This window comes from Pezoporus wallicus, unplaced genomic scaffold, assembly GCF_028554395.1.
Source record: "Pezoporus wallicus isolate ANWC-B61680 ecotype Strahan unplaced genomic scaffold, APGP_CSIRO_Pwel_v1 contig_5104, whole genome shotgun sequence".
NCBI classification, from domain to species: Eukaryota; Metazoa; Chordata; class Aves; order Psittaciformes; family Psittacidae; genus Pezoporus; species Pezoporus wallicus.
Window position 1 is genome coordinate 2,759,500 of NW_026637335.1, and position 22,444 is coordinate 2,781,943.

At 44.4% G+C, this 22,444-nt stretch overlaps 1 protein-coding gene across 4 annotated transcripts in view; it reads right to left on the reverse strand.

Moving 5' to 3' along the window:
- The window catches only part of HEPH (hephaestin), a 48,713-nt gene that overhangs the window by 25,950 nt on the left and 319 nt on the right, over positions 1-22,444 (reverse strand). Inside the window, exons 1-20 of one of the 4 annotated variants that reach the window (XM_057404821.1) lie at positions 21,463-21,590; positions 19,583-19,779; positions 17,531-17,775; positions 16,559-16,771; positions 15,801-15,980; positions 15,141-15,395; positions 14,405-14,573; positions 13,180-13,319; positions 12,359-12,490; positions 11,529-11,740; positions 9,710-9,860; positions 9,196-9,408; positions 8,199-8,409; positions 7,777-7,916; positions 6,767-6,898; positions 4,378-4,484; positions 3,404-3,629; positions 2,907-3,046; positions 2,415-2,577; positions 271-303 (exon numbers count right to left, since the gene is read on the reverse strand). In XM_057404821.1, coding sequence (XP_057260804.1) covers positions 271-303; positions 2,415-2,577; positions 2,907-3,046; positions 3,404-3,629; positions 4,378-4,484; positions 6,767-6,898; positions 7,777-7,916; positions 8,199-8,409; positions 9,196-9,408; positions 9,710-9,860; positions 11,529-11,740; positions 12,359-12,490; positions 13,180-13,319; positions 14,405-14,573; positions 15,141-15,395; positions 15,801-15,980; positions 16,559-16,771; positions 17,531-17,775; positions 19,583-19,746 — 3,226 coding nt within the window. In that variant the 5' untranslated portion in view covers positions 19,747-19,779; positions 21,463-21,590. Of the gene's footprint in view, positions 1-270; positions 304-2,414; positions 2,578-2,906; positions 3,047-3,403; positions 3,630-4,377; positions 4,485-6,766; positions 6,899-7,776; positions 7,917-8,198; positions 8,410-9,195; positions 9,409-9,709; positions 9,861-11,528; positions 11,741-12,358; positions 12,491-13,179; positions 13,320-14,404; positions 14,574-15,140; positions 15,396-15,800; positions 15,981-16,558; positions 16,772-17,530; positions 17,776-19,582; positions 19,780-21,462; positions 21,591-22,444 lie in introns of those variants that run through there. The other 3 variants (XM_057404819.1, XM_057404820.1, XM_057404822.1) reach the window with 3 other exon arrangements.

Genomic DNA, 22,444 nt, shown 5'->3' on the forward strand with positions numbered 1-22,444 from the left:
AGCCTAACAAGTACAACATCCTTATTTGTTATCATCAGAACACAGATATTTGAGGACAGATTAACCTGGAACTTTCCCTCTTACCCACCAGTAGCCCAACCTCAGACTAAAACACTGGCCAGCCTGAGAGAAGAAGCTGTAAGTGATGTTTGTGCTCCTCCCTTCTTTTTGCATAGATTTAAACCTCTGTACTGATTAGAGATGCCCCTTTCTCTTCCACCTCACACACACACACACACACAGTATTTAGCAGTGCAACACACACCATACCTGCACTGTAGTTTACAGCTTCAAGCTCTGGCTCTGAAAGGAAACAAAAGAGGGTGAAAAAGTGTTGGGTTGAACAGGTAGAGGGTCACGAACATGGCATGCTTGGCAAGGATCAGGTCCACAAGCAGCATGATTTTCCAGAGCTTGCAGGTTTTGTTGTTTTGGGGTTTTTTGGGTTGGTTTTCTGGTTGGGTATGGTTTGGGGTTTGTTTGTTTGGTTTTTTTCCTGTCAACATTTCCCTTCTTCACATCACACCAGGAGTGTTTTGTATTACCTGCTCCAAAAGCAGACCCACTCCCACCACACAACCCTTTACAGCCTTTGAGAGAAAATTTCTTGGTTTCAGCTGAGCTAGAGTTAACTTTATTCCTAGTAGCTGGTGCAATGCTGTGTTTTGGCTGATAACACACCAATGTTTTACACTGTTGCGCAGTAGCACTTAACCCTGATCATGGACTTCTCAGTCTCATGCTCTGCCAGTGAGATGGGGTACAAGAAGCCAGGAGGGACCAGAGACAGGACCCCTGACCCAAACTAGCCAAAGGGGTATTGAGTACCACAGCACATCATGCCCACAATATCAGCTGGGGGGAGTTACTTGGAAAGGACCTATTGCAGCTGAGGTCAGGCTGGATATTGGTCAGCAACTGTATTGTGCATCATTTACATTTATTGGTTTGGGTCCCCCCCCCCCCATACCCTTTTAGTTTTATATTACCTCCCCCTGCTATTTCCTTTATTCTAAGTATTATATATACTTGGAGTATTGTCCACAATTCTGGTGTCCTCAATATAAAAAGGACATGGAACTGCTGGAACAAGTCCAGAGGAGGCCATGAGGCTGATCAGGGGACTGGAGCACCTCCCGTATGAAGACGGGTTGAGAAAGTTGGGGCTGTTCAGCCTGGAGAAGAGAAGCTGCGTGGAGACCTCAGAGCAGCTTCCAGTATCTGAAGGGGGCTCATAGGGATGCTGGGGAGGGACTCTTCATTAGGGGCTGTAGTGATAGGACAAGGGGTAACGGGTTCAAACTTAAACGGGAAGTTTAGATTGGATATAAGGAGGAAATTCTTTCCTGTTAGGGTGGTGAGGCACTGGAATGGGTTGCCCAGGGAGGCTGTAAATGCTCCATCCCTGGCAGTGTTCAAGACCAGGCTGGACGAAGCCTTGGGTGACATGGTTTAGTGTGAGGTGTCCCTGCCCATGGCAGGGGGCTGGAACTGGATGATCTTAAGGTCCCTTCCAACCCTAACTATTCTATGATTCTATACTGTACTTCAGTTACTAATCTGTTCTTATCTCAACCCACAGGTTTTGAATTCCTTTGATTCTCCCAACCCATCCTGTCCAGAGAGGAGGGAGGGCAGACAGCAAGTAGCTGCATGGTTCTGAGTTATCAGCTAGGCTTAAACCACAACAGAAAAGCACAAAGTCTCTGAGCATGTCATGGGCTAGCAGGGTTGCTCACTCACCCCCAGAAGGAATGGGGAGGGAATTGGAAGGGCAAAAGCAAGGCGGGAAAGAAAGGAAAAACAAACAAAATACCCCCAACTTGTGGGTTGCCTCTTGTCCACCCTACCTTTGGAGTAAAAAAACATGAGAAGACCTTGACCACTGCTGTGTGTAAGCACAGTTCAGCAATAGAGAAACCATGGGTGTGTTATCATCTCTGTTTTGGTAACAAATCTAAAACACAGCACCATCTGGGCTGCTATGAAGAAAACGAACTGTCACAGCCAAACCCAGTACAGAGCTACTCACCTTTAGGCACCTCCCAGGGTTTCCTGGTGAAATGAAAAGCATTAGGATGTGCATTTAGATTACAGGTAATATTCTCATTAAGAGCAATTACTGGCTGATGGCTGAACATTGCTTCTCAGACAGAAGCTAACATAAAACTTGTAAGATAATGTAAGCATTGTAAACCCCAGAAACTCAGTTGTTGTTAATTCTAGCTGCAGGTATTACCATATTCAAAAGGAACATCTGAAATTGCTAGTACTTAAGTAATTACCTGTTACCATAAACTGGCTGTTTATGGCATGTAAGAGAATTGCAAGTGTGATACAAACAGAATTTAACAGCAGGAGTAGAAAGTGCTGTTAGATGTTTTACAATAAAAAAATCAAGGGTAGCTCCCTACCTGATCTAGGCAAGACTGTGAAGAGTATCTCCATCCCAGCATGAATGTGATCAGACACATGACAGTGGAGCAGCCACGTCCCAGGGTTCCCAACCAACATCTCCACCATTTCAAAGGTTCCAGGGAACAGATCTACAACATCTGCTCTGTAGCTTTTGCCATTCTGTCAAAGGGAAGGGAGGCTGTTATGTGCAGTGCTCTGTGCTTCTTTTGCGTTGCTGGAGAGCACTTCAATGCTACTACAGCTTTTAAAAGCTCAGAAAAAGAACTCCTGGCTGCAGCTGGTAAAGTAAACAACCTAATCCTAAAGGTCAGGTTATACATATCAGCACAATACAAAGGCTCAGCAAGTCAGATTTGGATGTGTAAAATCACATCCCTTTCCTAGATGGGGGAAGTTTCTGCGAGGTCATTCAAGTTCAAGTCCAGAGTCACACACAAGTGACTATACCAATGGTCAGTTTCTGCTTTGTCACAAGAGGATATTCTTACCTTGTATATGAAGGTCTCAGCATGAAAATGGACTGTGTGGACATCAATCTCCTGACCCATTCCCAGCAAGTACCAGTTCACCAACTCTCCCTGGAACATTGTCAGCCCAGGCAAGTTTGCATAGAGCCTCCCATTGATTGCTGTGCAACAAACAACAAAGAAACAGTAGAAAAAGCTGTTATTGAAATGGTAATAATGTTGAACCATTTCAGAGGAAGAACATGCGCTGCAAGTTAGGTGCTACAAAGCTCATACAGCAACCAGTGCATCAATACTGTCTTGCATATCACACAATCCCCCAGAAGTCTGGCAGCGATTTGCATACAAGGCCATGCTGTAGCTCAGCTAAAATCTCAAAAACTACCTCTAATCACAAGGGCATTCACTAGGAGTCAAGCTCTTGAGCTTTGGGTGGCTGACCACTTAGAGGTCACAGAATCAACCTGACCTTTCTGTAGGTAGTAATGGGTGTTCAGTGGGTGTCTACCAGGCATTACCATGCATTTTGTTGCTTTCCACAAATTTGTCATCCAGCAGGTTGATCTCCTTGTGATTTCCCTTACTGTAATGTTCCACATTCTCCTCCAAGTACCAGGACTGATTTTCATCAAAAACCAGGAACAGTAGAGCAAACTCCCTCTTTACATCCTTCCTGATCCCATCAGATTGCAGTGCCCCTCTCCGGCAGATCTTCAGGGGTCCAATCAGACCACTGTACATATCCTAATCACAGTGAAGGAGAAAAAAAAACTCATAACTCTGAGGCAAAGATCTTCTCACCTTCTCTCTTATACACACTTTTATTTGCCTTTCAGCAACAGTATTTTCTGTTCCCTGTACCACCGCACTGAAAACAAACAGTGCTACCGGGTGTAAGTACTCTCATTAGAACATCAGCTACCAAAGCAGAAAACCAGAGACTAAAAACGTTCTTTTAAATGCAAATCCAAAAGTCAAATACGAATGGTATCAAAATATTCTGATTGCAAAAACTGCAACTTGAGATAAAAGGCCAGTAATCTCTGGGTTGAATGTTACAGTTTATTCAGAGATCCTCCTTGTGAAATCAGTGCTATAATTGATCCTAGCAATGCTCAAATCTTCCTGCTTTATCCATGGGGCCTAATTTTGGAGAATTTCTGCACTTACAGGTTAGCACTATGGCTCTCAAATAAAAGCCATGACTGACTAGGAGATGTTCTCATACCCTACAAATCACTGAAGGAAGGCTACCGTCAAGGAGACAGGGGACTTGTTTTATGAAGGTTCATGCTAGAGATAAACAAGGACCAATATCAGAACAAATTTGGAAGATTTTCTCTCCCAGGAGAATGCTGGACATGTCACAAGATTGTTGTTCTACCTCGTGGCTGGGCCAATCTCTAAATTATATCCATCTCCCATTGTGTAATACTAGAAGGGGTGAAAAACATGTCTAATCAGGCCTTTCTGGTTCTACTTTCTCCTTTACCTTTACTGGGTCCACCATGGAATAGTAGATCCAAGGAACACAAGCTGAATCACTTGGCCCCGGACCAGATCTCTCAGGAACTTCCCATCGGTATGTCACAATGTCACCTGAGTGAGAGAAGAACCATTAACACCAGTGATACACCCATTCACCAGTTTGCTGAGCAGCATGCAGAACACCACAGAAAAAGTGCAATTTGAATTCTGATTTTGTTGGACACAATCTTCTTTCCCCAAAATACTGTGAAGCAGGATGAAGTTCTGCTCTCACAAGCAATGCAGAGGGGCCACAGGACTATAGACCGGTCAGCCTTACCTCCATCCCCGGAAAGGTGATGGAACAACTTATTCTTGACACCATCTCTAGACATATCAAGGATGAGGGGGTCATTAAGAGCAGCCAACATGGCTTTACCAAGGGGAAGTCATGTCTGACCAACCTTATAGCCTTCTATGAGCAAGTAACTAGGTGGATGGATGATGGTAGAGCGGTAGATGTGTTTTTTCTTGATTTCAGTAAGGCATTTCATACTGTCTCCCACAGCATCCTCATAGATAAGCTAAGGAAATGTGGGCTTGGTGATCAGGTAGTGAGGTGGATCAAGAACTGGTTGGAAGGAAGAAGGCAGAGAGTTGTGGTCAATGGGGCAGAATCTAGCTGGAGGTCTGTGCCTAGTGGAGTCCCTCAGGGGTCGGTGCTGGGACCAGTGCCGTTTAATAGTTTCATCAACAACCTGGATGAGGGAACTGAATGTACCCTCATCAAGTTTGCTGATGATGCTAAACTGGGAGGAGTGGCTGACACACCAGAGGGCTGTCTCGCCATTCAGTGAGACCTGGACAGGCTGGAGAGTTGGGAGGAGAGGAACTTGATGAAATTCAACAAGGGCAAGTGTAGAGTCTTGCATGTGGGGAAGAACAACCCCATGTACCAGTACAGGTTGGGGGCTGACCTGCTGGACAGTAGTGAAGGGGAAAGGGACCTGGGGGTCCTGGTGGATAGGAGGATGACCATGAGTCAGCAATGTGCCCTTGTGGCCAAGAAGGCCAATGGCATCCTAGGGTGCTTTAGAAAGGGTGTGGTTAGTAGGTCAAGAGAGGCTCTCCTCCCGCTCTACTCTGCCTTGGTGAGGCCGCATCTGGAATATTGTGTCCAGTTCTGCGCCCCTCAGTTCAAGAAGGACAGGGAATTGCTTGAAAGAGTCCAGCGCAGAGCTACAAAGATGATTAAGGGAATGGAACATGTCTCTTATGAGGAGAGGCTGAGGGAGCCGGGACTCTTTAGCTTGGAGGAGACTGAGGGGTGACCTCATCAATGTTTACAAATATGTAAAGGGTGAGTGTCAGGATGATGGAGCTAGGCTTTTTTCAGTGCTGTCCAGTGATAGGACAAGGGGCAATGGGTGTAAACTGGAGCATAGGAGGTTCCACGTGAACATCAGGAAAAATTTCTTTACTGTGAGAGTGACAGATCACTGGAACAGGTTGACCAGGGGGTTGTGGAGTCTCCTACATTGGAGATATTCAAGGCCCGCCTGGACAAGTTCCTGTGTGATGTACTCTAGGTTACCCTGCTCTTGCAGGAGGGTTGGACTAGATGATCTTTTGAAGTCCCTTCCAACCCCTAGGATTCTGTGATTCTGTGATGCACACACTATCTGATGTCAGCACACAGATTTTTTTATCTGCCAGCTTTGAGGATGGAGCTGATCAAAGAAATTCCATTTCTCTTCAGTACAGATAAAGCTTGAGATGACTTTTCATCTCTGAAGTATATTTATGATGCTCAAATTCATTTTTAAGATTACTATTTTGCATATTAACAGTACGTTTCAGAAAGACGAGGCCTCACTGAAAACTTGTTTGTTGCTTAGATAGCCTGCACAAGTTGAAGTAGACCAAAAATTACACCAATTGGCATCTGGACCGTGAAAAAAAAATGGTGATTTCAGTCAGCATCCTGGCAAGCAATTATGCATTTTGCGTATTTCATATTACTGTGCACATCACAAAGTATAGGTCCCAAAGAAGGGCAGGCTTCCCCATCACAGGCAGTTAGCCCAGAGCTACCAAGGACTGAGCTGTGAACCGTCATCACCCTTCTTCCTAGAGACACTCCACCCGGTGTGGGGGATAAGGCTGCACACAGAAAGGTTTGTGCTACAATCACCCTAGGTGTCAGAGCAGAATATGAATTCCCAGGGCTGCTATTTCCACACAAATGGTATCACTAAACATAGATGAACTCGAAAGACCACTCTTGTTCAATTCCAGTTCTCTACCATAAGAGAACAAGTACATCTAAGCCTGCCTAAGGAAACCAGCCTAGCCATAAGCTAAATTAGCTTTGTTAACTCATACAGGAATATGGCTGGAGACCAGTGACTTACCAGGGTTTGCCACTTGTGGCTGTCCCATCTCCCTTTCCAGAACCCCATGTGCATGAATGGAGTAGGGTCGTGTGGCATTGTTCTTGAACACAATGTTGAGAACATCTCCCACTTCTGCCCACAGAAAAGGCCCTTGAGAGAGAAAAGTGTACTCTGAGACTAGCAAAAACTGTCAACATATCTCTTGAGGATATTCCCATATCTCAAGATGTATATTTATTTGTCAATATATTTATGACATTCCCCTCCCTCTTCTCTACCTCCCAAAAACAGAATTGGAGGCTGGTCTCAATTCAAGTCTTAAAAAAACAACAGACTGAGTTTCACAATGACAGAAGTGAAGGTTGTTATGCATTTTAACTGTACCCAGTACAACTAAGGCTTGATTTCTGAATACTGCTATGCTAAATTTCACACCATGATCATCCCTTGGTGCTGGTTTAAAAAACATGTGGCAATATTCAATTTGGCCTGACAAGCATCACAAATCAGAACTAAAACCTATTTTGAATGGTATGCACTGCCTTAGCCTTACTGCTCAAGCACCACTCAGTCCTAGGTTCATAACACATTGCTGTGATTCCATGGACCGATCAGTCATTGCAATGTACTCCTCCAGTTGTCAACATCTGCCCGCTTTGGCCCCAGAAACATTTCTCTCACAGCAATAGATTTTCACCTACATCTCTCAGGGTGCTCTCTAGAAGTCAGCAGTTATTTCTGTCCTACAGTCAGAAATGCAGGTGTGAAGAATGCTTTGCCTGAGACATGAAAATGTTAGAGGTATGCATGAGAATCCATGGTTTCCTACAAGCTGCGTTCAGGACCTTCTTTACTGCTATCTCTAAAGCTATTAGATATGGATAGGAGACAGTCTGAATTCCTCCTCATTTAGCAGACACCTAAATAAATAGGAGGCCTTCAGACTACAGCCTTTAGGCACCAAAACTCTAGAGTCCAAGTCCCACCACTGTGTGAGTGGAAAATATACCCTCTGCACATACCCTTACCTAGTATTCCCAGGTGCTCGTCACCATTTATCCTGGCCTTGGGAGTCTGGAAAGTTCCATCGGTGTACTCCCTGTAAACTGCCTTCTTGTACTTGGAGCCAAGCAGTCCATTCTCGTTGCTCAAAAATACATCGGCATAGCTGAGAAATGCAGAGTGAGTGCTGAGAGACCCAAAAGCTCAGGGGCAATCAACAGCTACCTTGTGGCATTGGGTTCACTAGTGAATGGGTTTCCTGAGACCTGCTTTGGCTGCAAAGATGGGCACAGTGATGCAGGGGCTGCAGCTGCAATCAGCAGCACCACCAACAGTGCCATATGCACCAGGCCACAGAATGGCCAAGATACCTAACAAGGTTCACCACAGTCTACCCAGAGTATACCAAGAAACTTTGCCAAAGGGTTTCCCAGAAGACAGGCTCTACCTCTCTGCAGAATGGTTGTGTCGTTCCCTCTCCCAGCTCCGGTCAGGTGCATAGTCCCACACCACCTCCTCTGCCATGATGTAATAAATCCGCACAGCCCTGTACTGATGGGCAGGAGCAGGATCTCTTTTTCCACACTTGGAAACGGAGTAGCGTTCCCTCATTCCAGCCTGGTAGTGATTGCTCGTCTGGCAGTAGATCTCAAAGATCCCTGAGGGAGGCAGTATGAACACAGAGATCAGCTACTTTCAAAGATCCCAGGAAACAGCTGCTTCCCATGCAGAGCCTGTGACATGGTTGACATTGGTATGTGTTGTGTGTATGGGTGTTTGTTTAGGGAGCTTGGTTGCCACAGGCTGAGATTAAAAGGGGCTGTTAGAGAAACCAAGAAGGAATGGCACAACAAAGTCCTACACAAAAAAAACCTCAGAAGGCTTTCTTACGCAATAAGCAGCTTATTAGGAGGGAGGAAATCAGCAGAGTAATATAACCATGCTACCACTGCCAAGATGCTGTTGAAGTAAAAGATCTAGCCTGCAAATGCCAAAGGGGAGGAGACAACTGGCAGCTGAGGCCATTGCATTGCATAAGCAAGACAGTATTGTGTGCCCTCCCTGCAAACTGGGAGGACTGGAGTCTGTCAAACATGAATCTCCACAAGTCATGGAGAGGGGAGTTAAGTTCTAGCACTGTCTGCTCCTTTACTGTGAAAGGCATGCATGCATGTTTCTCTGGGTTACAGGCAGCAACATCCATCAGGGCTGTTACCACAAATATTAACTAGGAAGTGGCAGCCTAGAGAATCAGTGTGAGACAAGATCCTGTATCTCCAGAATCAGAGCAAATGCAGGAGCTGTGGCCTCATAAATGGGACCAACAGGATCTAAAGCACAGCTCACTCTGTAAGAGTTTATACTGTGCTGAAGAATCAGCCACAGGAGCAAACACCACAACAGGAGACTTTGCCTTCTGCTAAGTTAGATGTGCAGGCACTTACCATTGTTATCAGGTTGCATGAAAGCAGTAGCAAATGTGTGGGGGAACAGATTGGTTGAATCTCTCCGCATCCCATTCATCTGCAGAGTGTTTCCCTGAAACACAGCTCCATGAACATCTGCTTCACTGCCCAAGCCCAGAAGGTGCCAGGTCACATTGTCTCCTTCACACACATTTAGCCCAGGCAAGTTACCAAACATAATTCCATTGATGGCTGCAAAGGAGAATGCAATTGATTCTCTGCAGGTAAGAGACTCATTTTGTGCACATGCTTTGACAGGGCAGGCCTGGCAGTGGAAGTGTAGCTTTCTTGTAATTCACCCTGAACACACTCAGGACATACTTCAAGACAGCTGTGCTTCTTGTTCCATGTCCCACCTGCTGCCTCCAGCCTCACCTGATTTCAGGCCAATACAACACAGCCATTTCAGTTCCCCAGCTCAGTCTTTAGGTGAGCACCACCCCATGTTTTGCAGGTTCAACCCTGCTGTACACAGAACAGCATCAGGCCATACCATGCATCCTGTTTGACTCCTTGAAGTCATCATCCTCTTGCACGGAAGCCTCTTCCATCCTCAAATAGTACTTTATGTTTGCATTTAAATACCAGCTGAGGTTCTCGTCAAACACACTGAAGAGAAGGTAAAATTCTTTGTCGATCCCTTTCTATAATTACAATAAGGCCTGTTAATTTTTAAAACTCACCAACTATCTTTACAGTTAAGGATGTTTTTGCCTGGCTACCATGTTCCCCACTGAGGGCCAGGGCTGTCCCTTTACTCATGCCGAATGTCCCTCTTTTGTTTCACAAGAGATACCACTTGTGCTTTTCCCACGTTATTTCACACAAGTGACTAGCATCAATCCAAGGATAACAAATCACTGCCTCCTTTCCCCATCCCTATGTTTAAGTGTGGTTTTCACCATCTCTCCAGATCAGACCAGGGAATCAAGAGCCCAGCCCATGAGGCAGGTAGATGACTACATTCCATGCCTTCTTTCTCCTACCACAGGCCTGGATGGGGATTTTTTTTTAATTTTTTTATTACCCTAATCCCCTGAAAATGTTCAGTCTCCTAAGAGAAGAATTGTAAAGCATGATGCATTCCCCCACTAAAAGAATACCCCTAGTGTTGTCTAGATTGTCTCTTTGATATCTGTGGCCTCAGCTGTACCCGGGAAGACACTGCAGAGAAGGCTAAGCAATTCTGAGTGCAGCAATTCTGAATGCAGCACAGAGGTGCATGAGAAGTGGCCATGCACCTTTCCCAATTAAGCATTCATTAAAGGATTGACCAAGATCATGGAATTTCTGCTCCAGTTGATTTTTTCCCCATCCTACCTTCACAAACAAGTCTGTTTTCAACACCTGAAAATCTTTTATCATTATCACAGCTCCTTCACATAGTGGGATGTACATTTTCATGATTGCCTGCTCAGAAGAGTCACATTTTCAGCCTGTGCAACATGCTGATCTCTTCTGCACTCCCAATTTAGCCACATCATGCCACAGCTAACAGTCAGCTCCTCCAGGGAGGCTCTTGTGGAAGCTGTTTTCAGACTTCAGACTTAGCAGCCACTCCCTGATCTACACCACAAGGAAAGCAGGATGGCAGTTTTCCTGCTGCCTGCTGTTTTTCACAATAAGGCTCTACTAATCCGTCTTGCACTTCCCAGGATATTAACTTATTGCCTTCCCTACATTTACTGATACGATCAGACTACCCAAGTAAAAATTCCAAGAGGAAGTACTGGTCACCCTCCAGATTTCACCTCTCCATTAAAAGCATAAAGACTAACATAATTTCCAAAGGTTTTGGTTTTTTGTTTTTTTCTTGTAGTCAGCTGTGCTTGCAAATGAACTGATCTTGCAGAAGAAATGAAGCTCATCCAAACCTCAAAGCATTATACCACTCAAACAAAAAACCAGAAAGTGAAAGTCTTTGTAATGTTTTTGAGACTGCACTGATTATTCCACATGCCTCTGAAAGCAGCCTGCTATGCAAGTCTCAGGACAAAAGTTAGCTATAAAGTCGCAGCCAATGTACAGTTCAGCCAAGTTCATCTGTGAGTTTTTAAGCAGAGCCTAGAAACCATTTCCAGGGCAGCCCTGGGGAGCCTGGAAGACTAGACTTTCCCATGTGAAAATGTCTGGTGCATTGGGATGCACCAGCATTCCAATGTTAACCTGATTTGTTGCTTTGATTTTACTCTGCTGGATTCATGCTACTATACATCTGTTCTCATTATGTTCCCTGATGTTTGGCTGTTGCTTCCTTTCTCTACAGGAAAGCAAAGAGCCTGGTAAGAGCACAGCATGAAAACTCCTTTTACCTGTTTGCTGTTCTCATCCAAAGTGCCTGGCTTGCAGATAATCAGAGGCCCTACTAAGCCCGAACTGGGGTCTTTGATGGGATTCACAGCCGAGCTGTACATCCAGGTCAGGCATGGAGGGTCACTGGCCGTGGGCCCAACATGCTTTGGCACAGTCCAGCGGTACGTAAAGTTGTGCAGTGGTGCAACAGAAACCCCATTCTCAAACAGACCTTTAAAACAGAGATTGGCATGGTTATTCCCAAAGTCCTTGTACAAGCTTAGTTCCATCTTCTCACCAGCTACATTCAAACTGGGTTTTACTTCGTTCATGTCACTTAAATAGCCAGCATCTCTGAAGCATGACAAGGGTGTAGTTAAGGCACACAGTGACCTGCTCTCAGTACCATGTAAATTTCCCACCACACCATGGCAGAGGTGGGCATGGCAAGGGGAAATAAAGAAGCAGATCAAGCTGCATGTGGGGAGTTAAATATTGGAACCGTGTGGTTCTCTAAGCTGGGGTGCACTGGGCACACTCCTCTGCCCAAAAGGTCTCAAACAGCTAGAGATGATCTGAGCTTTGGTTTACAGTTTTCTTCTCAAAAAAAACCCCACAATCTCTGGAAGTATACTCCCTCTGGCACCCTTCCTGGGCACCAGTTCAGTGAAAAGACTCCTTCTGCAAGGCTGCAGGCAGGCTCAGAGGACCACGGTGGCTTGTACCTAATTCCTGACCACATCCAGTCCTTCACAGCTGCAGAAACGCTCCAGCACAGAGGAGGTATGGGATGTGTAGCCCCACCACCAGCATTAACATTGAATGACTCAAGAAAAAAAGAACCACAAACCATCATGGTAACGCATCCCTTCCCATGCCTTCCCATAGGACACTCCATGAGGCTGGATGCTGAATGGCCAGGAGGCTTTGTTAACAAACGTCACCAGGATGGTGTCTCCAACTTCAGCTTTGATCACTGGACCTACACAAATTGTAGAGAGCATGTCAGCAACAGAGCAAGAAAGAGCTAACCAAAGCAGCCAGGACCACTTTTCACCCAGGCTGAGCGAGCAGAGGATGCAGAAGAGGCAGGCACTCCACATGTTGGCGCTACTTGAGGCCCTTCAGCCCTGACAGCAGGAACAGGGACTGACAAGAACTGCTCTAAAGCACTTTGGGTCTGCAGGAGAACTCAGAGAGGCTTCAGACATCCGTAGAATAAGTAACAAAATGGCCAAACGTGCCAAAACACCCTTGGGAAAGGCCCATGTCTCTCAGTCACCTACAAAAGGCTTACCCAGCCTTCTAAGACATGTGCCCTGGGCAGGCAGCTAAAGAGGGGTGTGAAATGCTCTAATGCCACCCCTACCTGTGAGCCACTGCCCCTGCCAGCTAGAAAAGAACTGCGAGTCTTAATACAACAATCTTATCCTTCGGGCCTTACTACTAACCTCTGAATACTGCCCCAGTAGAAAAGCGATTCTGTCTATTTTACCATTTCACATCCTCTGCCTGTCCCACTCACTCTTAGGTGTGCCTGCTGTAAAACACCTCCTCTGCACCTCTCACTGCACCATGAAATGAGAGCAGCTACAGCCAACTGGTACCCCTGATATCACCATCAATCTCACTGACACTGAAAGCAGATTTGTTTTGCTGGACGATTCCTACCAAGTATCCCAAGGTGTTTCTCTTCTTCTGACTGCTGCTTTTCCTCACGGAAGCTCTCATCAGTATATTCCACATACTTTGCCTTCCAGTAGACTCCTCCAATTCTGTAAGGGCCACGCTTGAAAAACTGCTCAGCAGGGCTAATTTAAAAAAGAAAACATCACGCAATTTCTATGCATCAGTCCTGTTCTCCTGCTCCCTCTTCCCCACACTCCTCTGGCAATGTCAGCAGCACCTCCAAATCCCCTCTTCCCCACACTCCTCTGGCAATGTCAGCAGCACCTCCAAATCCCCTCTTCCCCACACTCCTCTGGCAATGTCAGCAGCACCTCCAAATCAAGAAGCTTTTCAGACAAGGACTGCATCACCACTTTGGAACAAGCACAGCTTTTCTGTGAAGCTTTTTAATCCTACAGACTCATCTACCTACATGTTCAGGGAACACCTCTAGCCTGCAGCTGGGTACAATGGCACAGATCTGAACAGCATCTCAACATGAGATACGCAAGACAGGGCGGTGAACAAAACCGCAGTGCAGAAAACAGAAAGGCTGTAAATGACAAATCCTCCACCATCACCCTCTCCAAACACAGACATAACATGCCTTGCAGGAGACTCAGCTTAGCTGCAAGGCCAGCTCACAGGTATAAGGAGCTTTTCCTTCTAAATTCTGCAAAAGAGTTGCTATTTGGCTTTTGGTAAATCATTAATCACTCTGCATTTATACTTCAGATATATATATCTGAAAGAGGCATATCCTCTTCAACAGTGTCCTAAGGAAGAGAGGGGGAGGAATGTCTTTGTTTCAGTTAGACAAAGCCTGAATGGGAAATCATCAACTGATATCACAACTATGTGACATGTGGGAAGGATGTTGGAGAGGTCACTACATTTGATTTCTCAGAAATTGCTTGCTGCAGAAAGGCTACACTGAAGCGTATCTGCAGGCTAGCTCTGCCACCCTGTGTCTGATGCAAGATGTGCTTTCTTAGTAGTTCGGCACACTTCTACTTGAAATCACCCAAAGTGCCTAGTACTGCTCTCAGTACAGTCTAGCTACAGCAGCCTTCATTTCCAGATGGGGTGATCTGCGTTCCCAGGAATTCCATATGAATTGCAGGTAGGTTTTTTGGCAAGAAGGAAATTCCACATTTTCCTTAGCAGCCTCCCCATCACAGATCAGAAACCCTCAAACACTGTCCCAGCCCATTAGCCTCTTGCTTACCTGCCTTCCTCACTCAGCCGTTTTCCACTGCTTTGGTCGAGTCCTGAAGGGCCATAGTCCCACTGCACCTCCTTTGCAGCTATGTAGTATTTCCGAACTTTCCCCTCCAGGATGGACGCTGGAGATTGCCGAGAACAGGGCCGGACTTCATACAGTGCTCCCATCCCAGCTGTTCAAGACATGGTGGAGGAGGACATAACACGCTTTACCCCTCTTAACCAGTCTGACCAGCAATGAACAATCCCACCTTCCTACCATGAACTGGCCATTTTCCTTTATTGTCCCAGAAGGTGATTAGATGGTTCTCACAGCAAGGAGTTTGCGTTAGTGAGCAGAACTTCTTAACTGAATTCTATGGAAGTACAGGCAAAGAGCAAACAGAGCCTTCTGCTGACCTCATGTACCATGGTGTACCATGCAAGTGCCTTTCACAGGGACTACAGATTGAGGCACTGCCTCATCTTTGCTTTCTGCTGTACCAAATATTGTCTTCATCACTGATCAGCATAGAACATCATACAGTGATACAAGCCATGCCCAGGAAGTCTGGCCCACACTTCAATAACCAAGTCACCCCAACTTATACAAGGCAAGGAATCACCCAATTCATCTGGGTCATTTTCTGTGGGAATGCAGCACAAACCACTGTCCCCTACCACATTGTGCATCACAGGGCTACACCGGGACATAAAACAGAGGCTGCAGAGTGCAGGACATATTACAACCTCTGCCTTACCTTCTATGTGATCATTGACCTGACAGCTGAGTAGCCATCTCCCAGGGTTACTGGGGATCATGTCTGCTGTAACAAAAGTGGCTGGGAAGAGGCTGGCCACATCTGTCCTATGGCCTCGAATATTGAGCATTTCTCCATGGAAGTAGGCTGTATGAACATCAATTTCATTGCCCATCCCAAAGAGATGCCATGAAATATAATCTCCAGCACACATCGTCAGCTCAGGGAGGTTTCCAAACACATAACCATTAATAGCTGCAAAACCAAGCAAGCAAAAATCAGATTAGAAAAGGGTCCTTCAGAGCTTCTGCCAGCAAATCACAGTATAGATGTGTTTGCAGGATGGACCTAACAAGAACTCACCCCCCCCCTTCTTGTTCTGGAGAGCACAGCCCTACAACTCATTCATAAAATTAAGTTTATTCAGAAATCTCCAAATTACTAACAAAGGCTCCCTCATGCCAAAGACTAAAGGAAAATAACATTTTTTCTGGAGTTGGAGTATCCCTGTGACATTGTTCACTTAGCACAATCTCTCAGAGCTTGTTGTCTCCCTTTTCCCTGGCATACAACAGCCAAAAGTGCATTTCAAGATATCAGAGCACCAACACCCCTGGAGCATCTGGGCAGAGTCTGTGGCTTCATGAAGGTGACACTGACCATGCATTTTGTTGCTTTCTTGAAATTCCTCATCATCTTTGTCTACCAAGGCTGGATCTGTGCAGAACAATGCTATGTTTTCATCCAGATACCAGCTTAGGTTCTCATCCACCACACTGAACATCAGAAAGAAATCAATGTCTACATCCTGACGTCTTTGAGAACTGCCAGTCAGCATTCCTAGAGTGAAAGAAAGGATGTATGAATATTCTTCCATGCAAGAAAAGCAGTCATCAGCACATGGATTAAAACATCAGTAGAAGAGTAACTCTTATCACACAAATTAGACAGGTGCTTTCCCCAGCATCCTAGCACAGCTCATAGCAGAGTTCCAACAAACTCACTCTTATCTTGTATATCCCTGTTACTACACTTCTCACTCCCAAGCACCTCTGCCACTGCATGACTGAACCACACCACCTTCACCTTTCCTGCTGAAATCAAACAGTCCTCAGTTTTTAACACATAAACTGAGTCATGGACAGGATTCCTGCTTTTAATATGGATTCAAACAGCTCCCAGATAAAGAGGCCTACAAATTCACCTGCACAGCCACTAAGGGAGCAGGACAACATAATGACTAGAACAAAGTCAGAACACAGGCTCTGTCTTCTCCACTCATACTGCATTTTCCTCTGAAGCTGCAGCTGCCCACTAAAGTATCTTCTCATCCCACTCTTGTTCAAATCACAACAAAAATCCTATAAGGATATAGAATGAAGCTGCAACCCTCAGCTGCTTTCTCTTGGAGTTTTTACCTTTTTTGCATGTAAGTAATGGCCCAATTAATCCAGATGCAATGTCCTTTGGTGCATCAATATGGGAGTGGTAGATCCATGTCAAGCAGTTTGGGTCATCAACAGTTGGGCTGTGATCTTCAGGGACAGTCCAAGTATAGGTGTAATTCCCTCCTGGGAAAACAGCATCATCCTTCTTCTGATCCTGGGGGGACATATCGGGATACAGGGATCCTAGAACAATTGAGCAACCACAACATCCATTCAAGAAGAGCAGAGGTGCCCACACATAGAATCATAGAATAGTCAGGGTTGGAAAGGACCTTAAGATTATCTAGTTCCAAGCCCCCTGCTGAGCTGCTCTCAATTCAATACAGTTGCACATAGATACTTGGTTAGCAGATTTCAAAGTGACACTCACCATACCAAGGCTGATACAGTATTTAATCATGATTCCCTAAGACAGACTGAGACACAGAGCCACTGTAAGCTAACTTTCCCAGAAAACAGGACAGCACAGAGTCAGAAAGATGATTCCCATTTCATCTCTTGCTACTTTGCCTTCAACCTTCCAACATGCCCCAGTCAACCTCTCTACAATTTTTAGCGTTGCTTCAAATAGCTGTTCTTTAGTCTCATACTTCACCAGTCTTGTGAGCCACCTGAAGCTCACACTCATGATTCTTATACTACAGCACTTTAAATAATGAATACAGCTCTTTTCCTTCTTCACCACTCTCCCACTAGCAAGTTTTGGAAGTTCTAAAAAATAAAGAAAGCCACACTGTGTACTGTAATGCCCAGGTCAGTAAATTACTCCTAGACCCAGGAACCTGCTAACGCAACATCAGGTAACCTCACTAAACTATTGCTTTCCTGCAACATAGCTTTGGGCTAACCAACTCTGTGGCTTTACAGACATCTTTCCACAATGCACACTTCTAAGCTGCCAGTGAGAAAAATCTGCCTCCTTTATGGCAGTGCCCCATTTACCTTCAGAGTCCTTTTCGTAGAAAACTCCATGAGGATGGATTGTATATGGTCGACTAGCAAAGTTTCTTAGGTGTACTTTAATGGTATCCCCCACTTCTGCTCGGATGATGGGCCCAAGGAACCCCAGCCAGTCAGGTTTAGGAATCTCAGTGGTATATGTGGCGTCTGTGTGCTGCTTATAGACAGCTTTCTTGTACGTGCTTCCCACCCTGTCTTTTCCAGGCTGGAGGAATTTTGAGGCCTTGCTGTTAAATTCAGAGAGGGGAAAGGCACCATGAGTCATGCATTATATAAAACAGCTGGTTGATAACACAGTGGAGTGACAATGACACACAGCCTTCCCAGATAAGCCTGAAAGCTTTGGTATTACAGAGGACTGCTTGCGCTTTCATAGCATTTCCAACTAAATCACTTGAGGGTGGGGGAGATCTCCTAGGCTCTCTGACCAAAATGCAGTCTAAAAGATGATTTTCTACTTAACAGATTCCAAATTATTTCTTTTAGCAGACAGAATGGCAGACAAGTCAGGCAGATATGTACCCGAGATGTAAGCAGCTTCCCGAGTTAAAACCTCATAGAGGTACTAAAGTTCAACTCATGAGTACATTTGCACTTTATGGCTATCTTAGTAGATAAGAGATGAATCATGATCCAGGCATTAGCGGGAGAGCTAAATGAGAGCCAAGGTTACTCCCCTCATTTCCCATGCAGTATCAATCACCCTGCCATAATGTAAGTAACCCTGAAATACAGGCAAACTAATGTTTATCTCTCAAAGATGAATAGTTGAGACTAAAACATGAAGCATCGACTCTGTAACTGAAAATTGTGAAGGGCTGGGCTCTGGTTGTACAACATACAACTCATCCCTTTGTAGTCACGCTTGCAGCCACTACTAGCAGAGTTTAAGATAAATCATACTTTTAGAGTCCATTTCTTCCCAAGAAAATAAAACAACTTTTCAAGCATTCATATTAATATCATTCATACCAGTATCACTTTGTTTTCTGCAATCATTGCATAAATAAGTCTAATTGTTTGCAATGACAGAACAGTTTTTAAATTGCCAAGTTTAATGTCCTTGAATTTCATTCTCTTCTCTTCATGTACTATGAAAGAAAGCAAACAAAAACCACTACATTCATTATCACTGCAGGAGTCAGCGATAACATCTTTATTAATTGTGAATTAACCCTGTGAACTATTTTAAGTCCATTCAGTGTCTCCAGAAAGACTTCCACACTAAACTAACAGACCTTGACATTTTTCTGTGAACTCCTCCCATTCCTGCTGTGCTGTTTTGTTTATGAAAGATAAGTATAAACTTCAGTGTTATTTATTATGGGAGGTGGGGGTAAATGACAGACCAGGTCAAGAAATACAGGTTATTCACCACAGAAAATGGGATGGAGGGAAGGCACAAATGCCTTTAAAAAGATGTGGAAAGCTATGGAAAAAAAACAAAACAAAAAGAAAACAAAGAAAAAAGCTTAATGTTTTGAAAACAGAAACTAAAGCCTGTTTCTGTAGTGACTCAAAGTAATTACTGCAGTTTCCAGATTTACTTCAACAAAACCAAAAGCCTTTTTCAAACAACCTCTAAAATTACAGGCAGGAAGGTCCATTAAGTCTAATGCTTGAAATTCCATTCAAACCAAAACAAACCAGTTCTGTGAAATCATTTACATGAAGGCGAAAAGTCACAATGCCTCAGGATATACAAGCTGATCACCAGCTGGAATTAAGAAAAATGAAACCCCAGGGCAGAGTACTGCACAATGGGTTCTATTATAGAGTACTTGCACTCCCCGCTGGTGTACAGGCAGTGGATGTTCCATTAAACTGATCATTCATTTTCCCCACTAATACAGTTTCTATGTTCCTATGTGTCCCAACACTATGATAAAATAAGTTAACCATTAAGCTCATAAAAATCAGACATCATATAGTTTTTTTGCTTGCTTAGATGCCTCAGAATACTTCCCTGAAATTACTTACAGAATTACTATTTCAAGTCAGTACCAGACTAAATTCTTATAGAAGCAAACATACGGGTTATGTGTGATGCTTTGGTTAGCAAGTACATTCTTCCCTGTTGGAGCATAGTTCCAGTCCACCTCGTGGATCCCCAGGTAATAGACTCTGGTGACACCTCCAGCAAATGCAGGTGACAGCATGTGGATGTAAAGCAGCAACAACCAAAACAATCCCATCATAGCCTGAAGTGAAGGTGCTTTTAGAGGTTACACCTATTTGGGAGAAAAGAAAAGCAAAGGTAGTGGAATATGATGACATGGTTTGAAGGTACCAGACACTTTGCAAGGCAAAAATCCTGCCGGGATCATTATTCAACGTGGATTGAGAATATGCCATGCTGATCAGTCCCCAGTACAAAACATTGCTTCTCATAACAGATTAACCTTTGTGCATAGTTTGCTTCCAAATGCTTTGTTCCACAGTGTTAACAGAATACTAATTCAGTAAGCATTCACACAGCAGATGAGGTGAACAGATTCACAGCGAGAGCTATGTTAGCACCTGTAAATGCCATATACTGTGTAACTGTCATTTTAGGGCAGCAGTGTCCTGAGCAGAAAGTGCCATACACAGGGGAATTTCAAGTGACTGGTTTTTCACTGCCTCTGATACCCCAAGTCATCTTACAGGACCACATACAAAAGGAAATAATCCTGAACAAGTATCTTTGTATTTTAAGCCGCTGCCAATATCTATTCCACTAAGCCACTTGAGAACATACCAGTTAGTCACTATGAAGCAATTTTAAATTGTAACTTCTTTAAAGACTGCTCTTAAAGAGTGATTCTCTGTAATCCAGGGAGTGCATCCTCACGGTGGGCTGCTCAAGGCTCTTTGCTTAGCCTAGTTCCATTAAACATTTTCCCCATGATTTAGATCACAAAGTAAGGACCTTACTCATAAAACTTCTAATCAACACCAAGCTTAGTGTGAATAAGCACCAGGAATACTCTGAAGAGAGATCCAGGGCAAGCTGCAGAAAGTATCTGAAATAGTCAAAATATATCTCCGTGAATGCAAGAGTAAAGAACTACATGCATGAAGGAGAAGCTGATGCAACACGGAGCAGCAGAATTACACCAAAATATAAGAAAATAGCTTAGGGTTAAGATGGATGACAAACTAAACCCACAAGAAATCTCATCCAGTGATATAATTAACAAAGCTGGATGTAACTGATAATGAAACTTCAATCTAAAACAGACATCCAGCTCTTGAGACACAACAGCAACTTGGAAAACATTCAGCAGAGAGAAGCAGAAAGCAAAAGAACTGGAAAAATGTGACCTTGCAAGAAAGCTTAAAGGAATCAGTTTTCCTTAATTTCAAGAAGATGGGGATGGGGACATAACACCATATCAAACAGATTTTTTCTTAAGAGCTTATCAATATTTATTCTCCCCATCTTTGGTAATAAACCTCATTTTTTTATGTTGCTATTTGCAGCAAAACTGGGTATTCTGTAAACTTTCAGCTAGCATTACATCACACTAGAACAGCTTTCCCAGAGAAGCTGTGAAATTTCTTCCCACATCCAATACACAGGATTCAACCCCAGTACATGACAAAGCAGATACCTTCCAAACCTTTATTTCCGAGTTCCAAACATGCTGTAATACCCCCAAGAAACTAATGATGATCAAGTAAAACTAATTCCAAACAGTTATTAAATTGATAATTTGAAAGAAAGCAACTCTCAATTTGGAAAAAGAAACCTCCGTTCCCAGAAGGGGGATGTAGGGATCTCTCTAAATCCAAGATGATTTTAATCCATCTTTCTGCCCAAGCAGTTGCACCAGCAAGCCCTTCAGGTCCTGGTCACACACCCGAAGGAACTCAGGCATGGAACAGCCCTTTCCCCACAGCCCAAGCAGAGCAGGGATGATGGCACTAACCTCAGCAATCTCAGTCCCGGCTGCTGGTGCTCCAGAAACCACTCTTGCCCACGGGGAGGTGAGGTACCTGCACTGACCAACTCACTGCACCAGTAAAGAGGTTTCAAAGCAAGGCATTCAGAAAGCTTCACCCATGCTGTCTCACTATACTAGCAAAGGGCAGTGGTGACAGCAACAAGGAAAGAGAGCTGGCAGCACCAGCCTGAAGCCTCCACACCCTGCTGGGAAGGGCCAGGGGATGACTCTGACGAAGAAGTAGCCTTCTTGTCACTGAAGGCCAAAGTACACAGGAGCAGTTTTCCAGAGAAAGCATACCCAGTGCATGGGGTGACCATCCTCAAGGGAGCCGCTGAGCCCAGGGCGTCAGTGTAGGCTAACCTTTATGTCCTCTTACATTAGTGATATCTGCAAGCAACATCAAATCCTAGGAAAGGGCAAAGCTGAGATTGTAAACCAAGTGTAAACAGCAGCTCTTAGAGCTGGTTGGAAAAGCTGCCTGCTGAGACAAATCCCCCTGTATCAGCCCAGTTTCCTGCATGTTGGAGTCCCTATTAGAACATCAAAGCTGCACACAGCAGCATCAGGATACATAACAGAAAACATACTTGACCATAAGTCACAGGAATCTAAATGACTTGTGAATGTGCTCTGGCACTGAAAAAAACGAAGTATGAGGTCTCCAGGGCATCTTTATTGAGGCTTTACAAGTAGTCTGTGGGGACCCCAGGCTTTTTGTTTGATCAGGACACTGCACATGTACCTCTAAGGCAATTTTAGGAAACAGCAAAGCACATCACTGAATCTTCACTCAGTGAAGGCTCAGCAGGCTACAGTGATTCTGTTCTCACACTCTCTCTACAGCAACTAATCACCATTTAGTCACTCTACTGGTACAACATAAAGGAAACCACCAATCTTATTTTCTTTCTAAAAAATACCAAAACACATTAGTTTTTCTTTGAAATACATGCCTTAAGGAAAA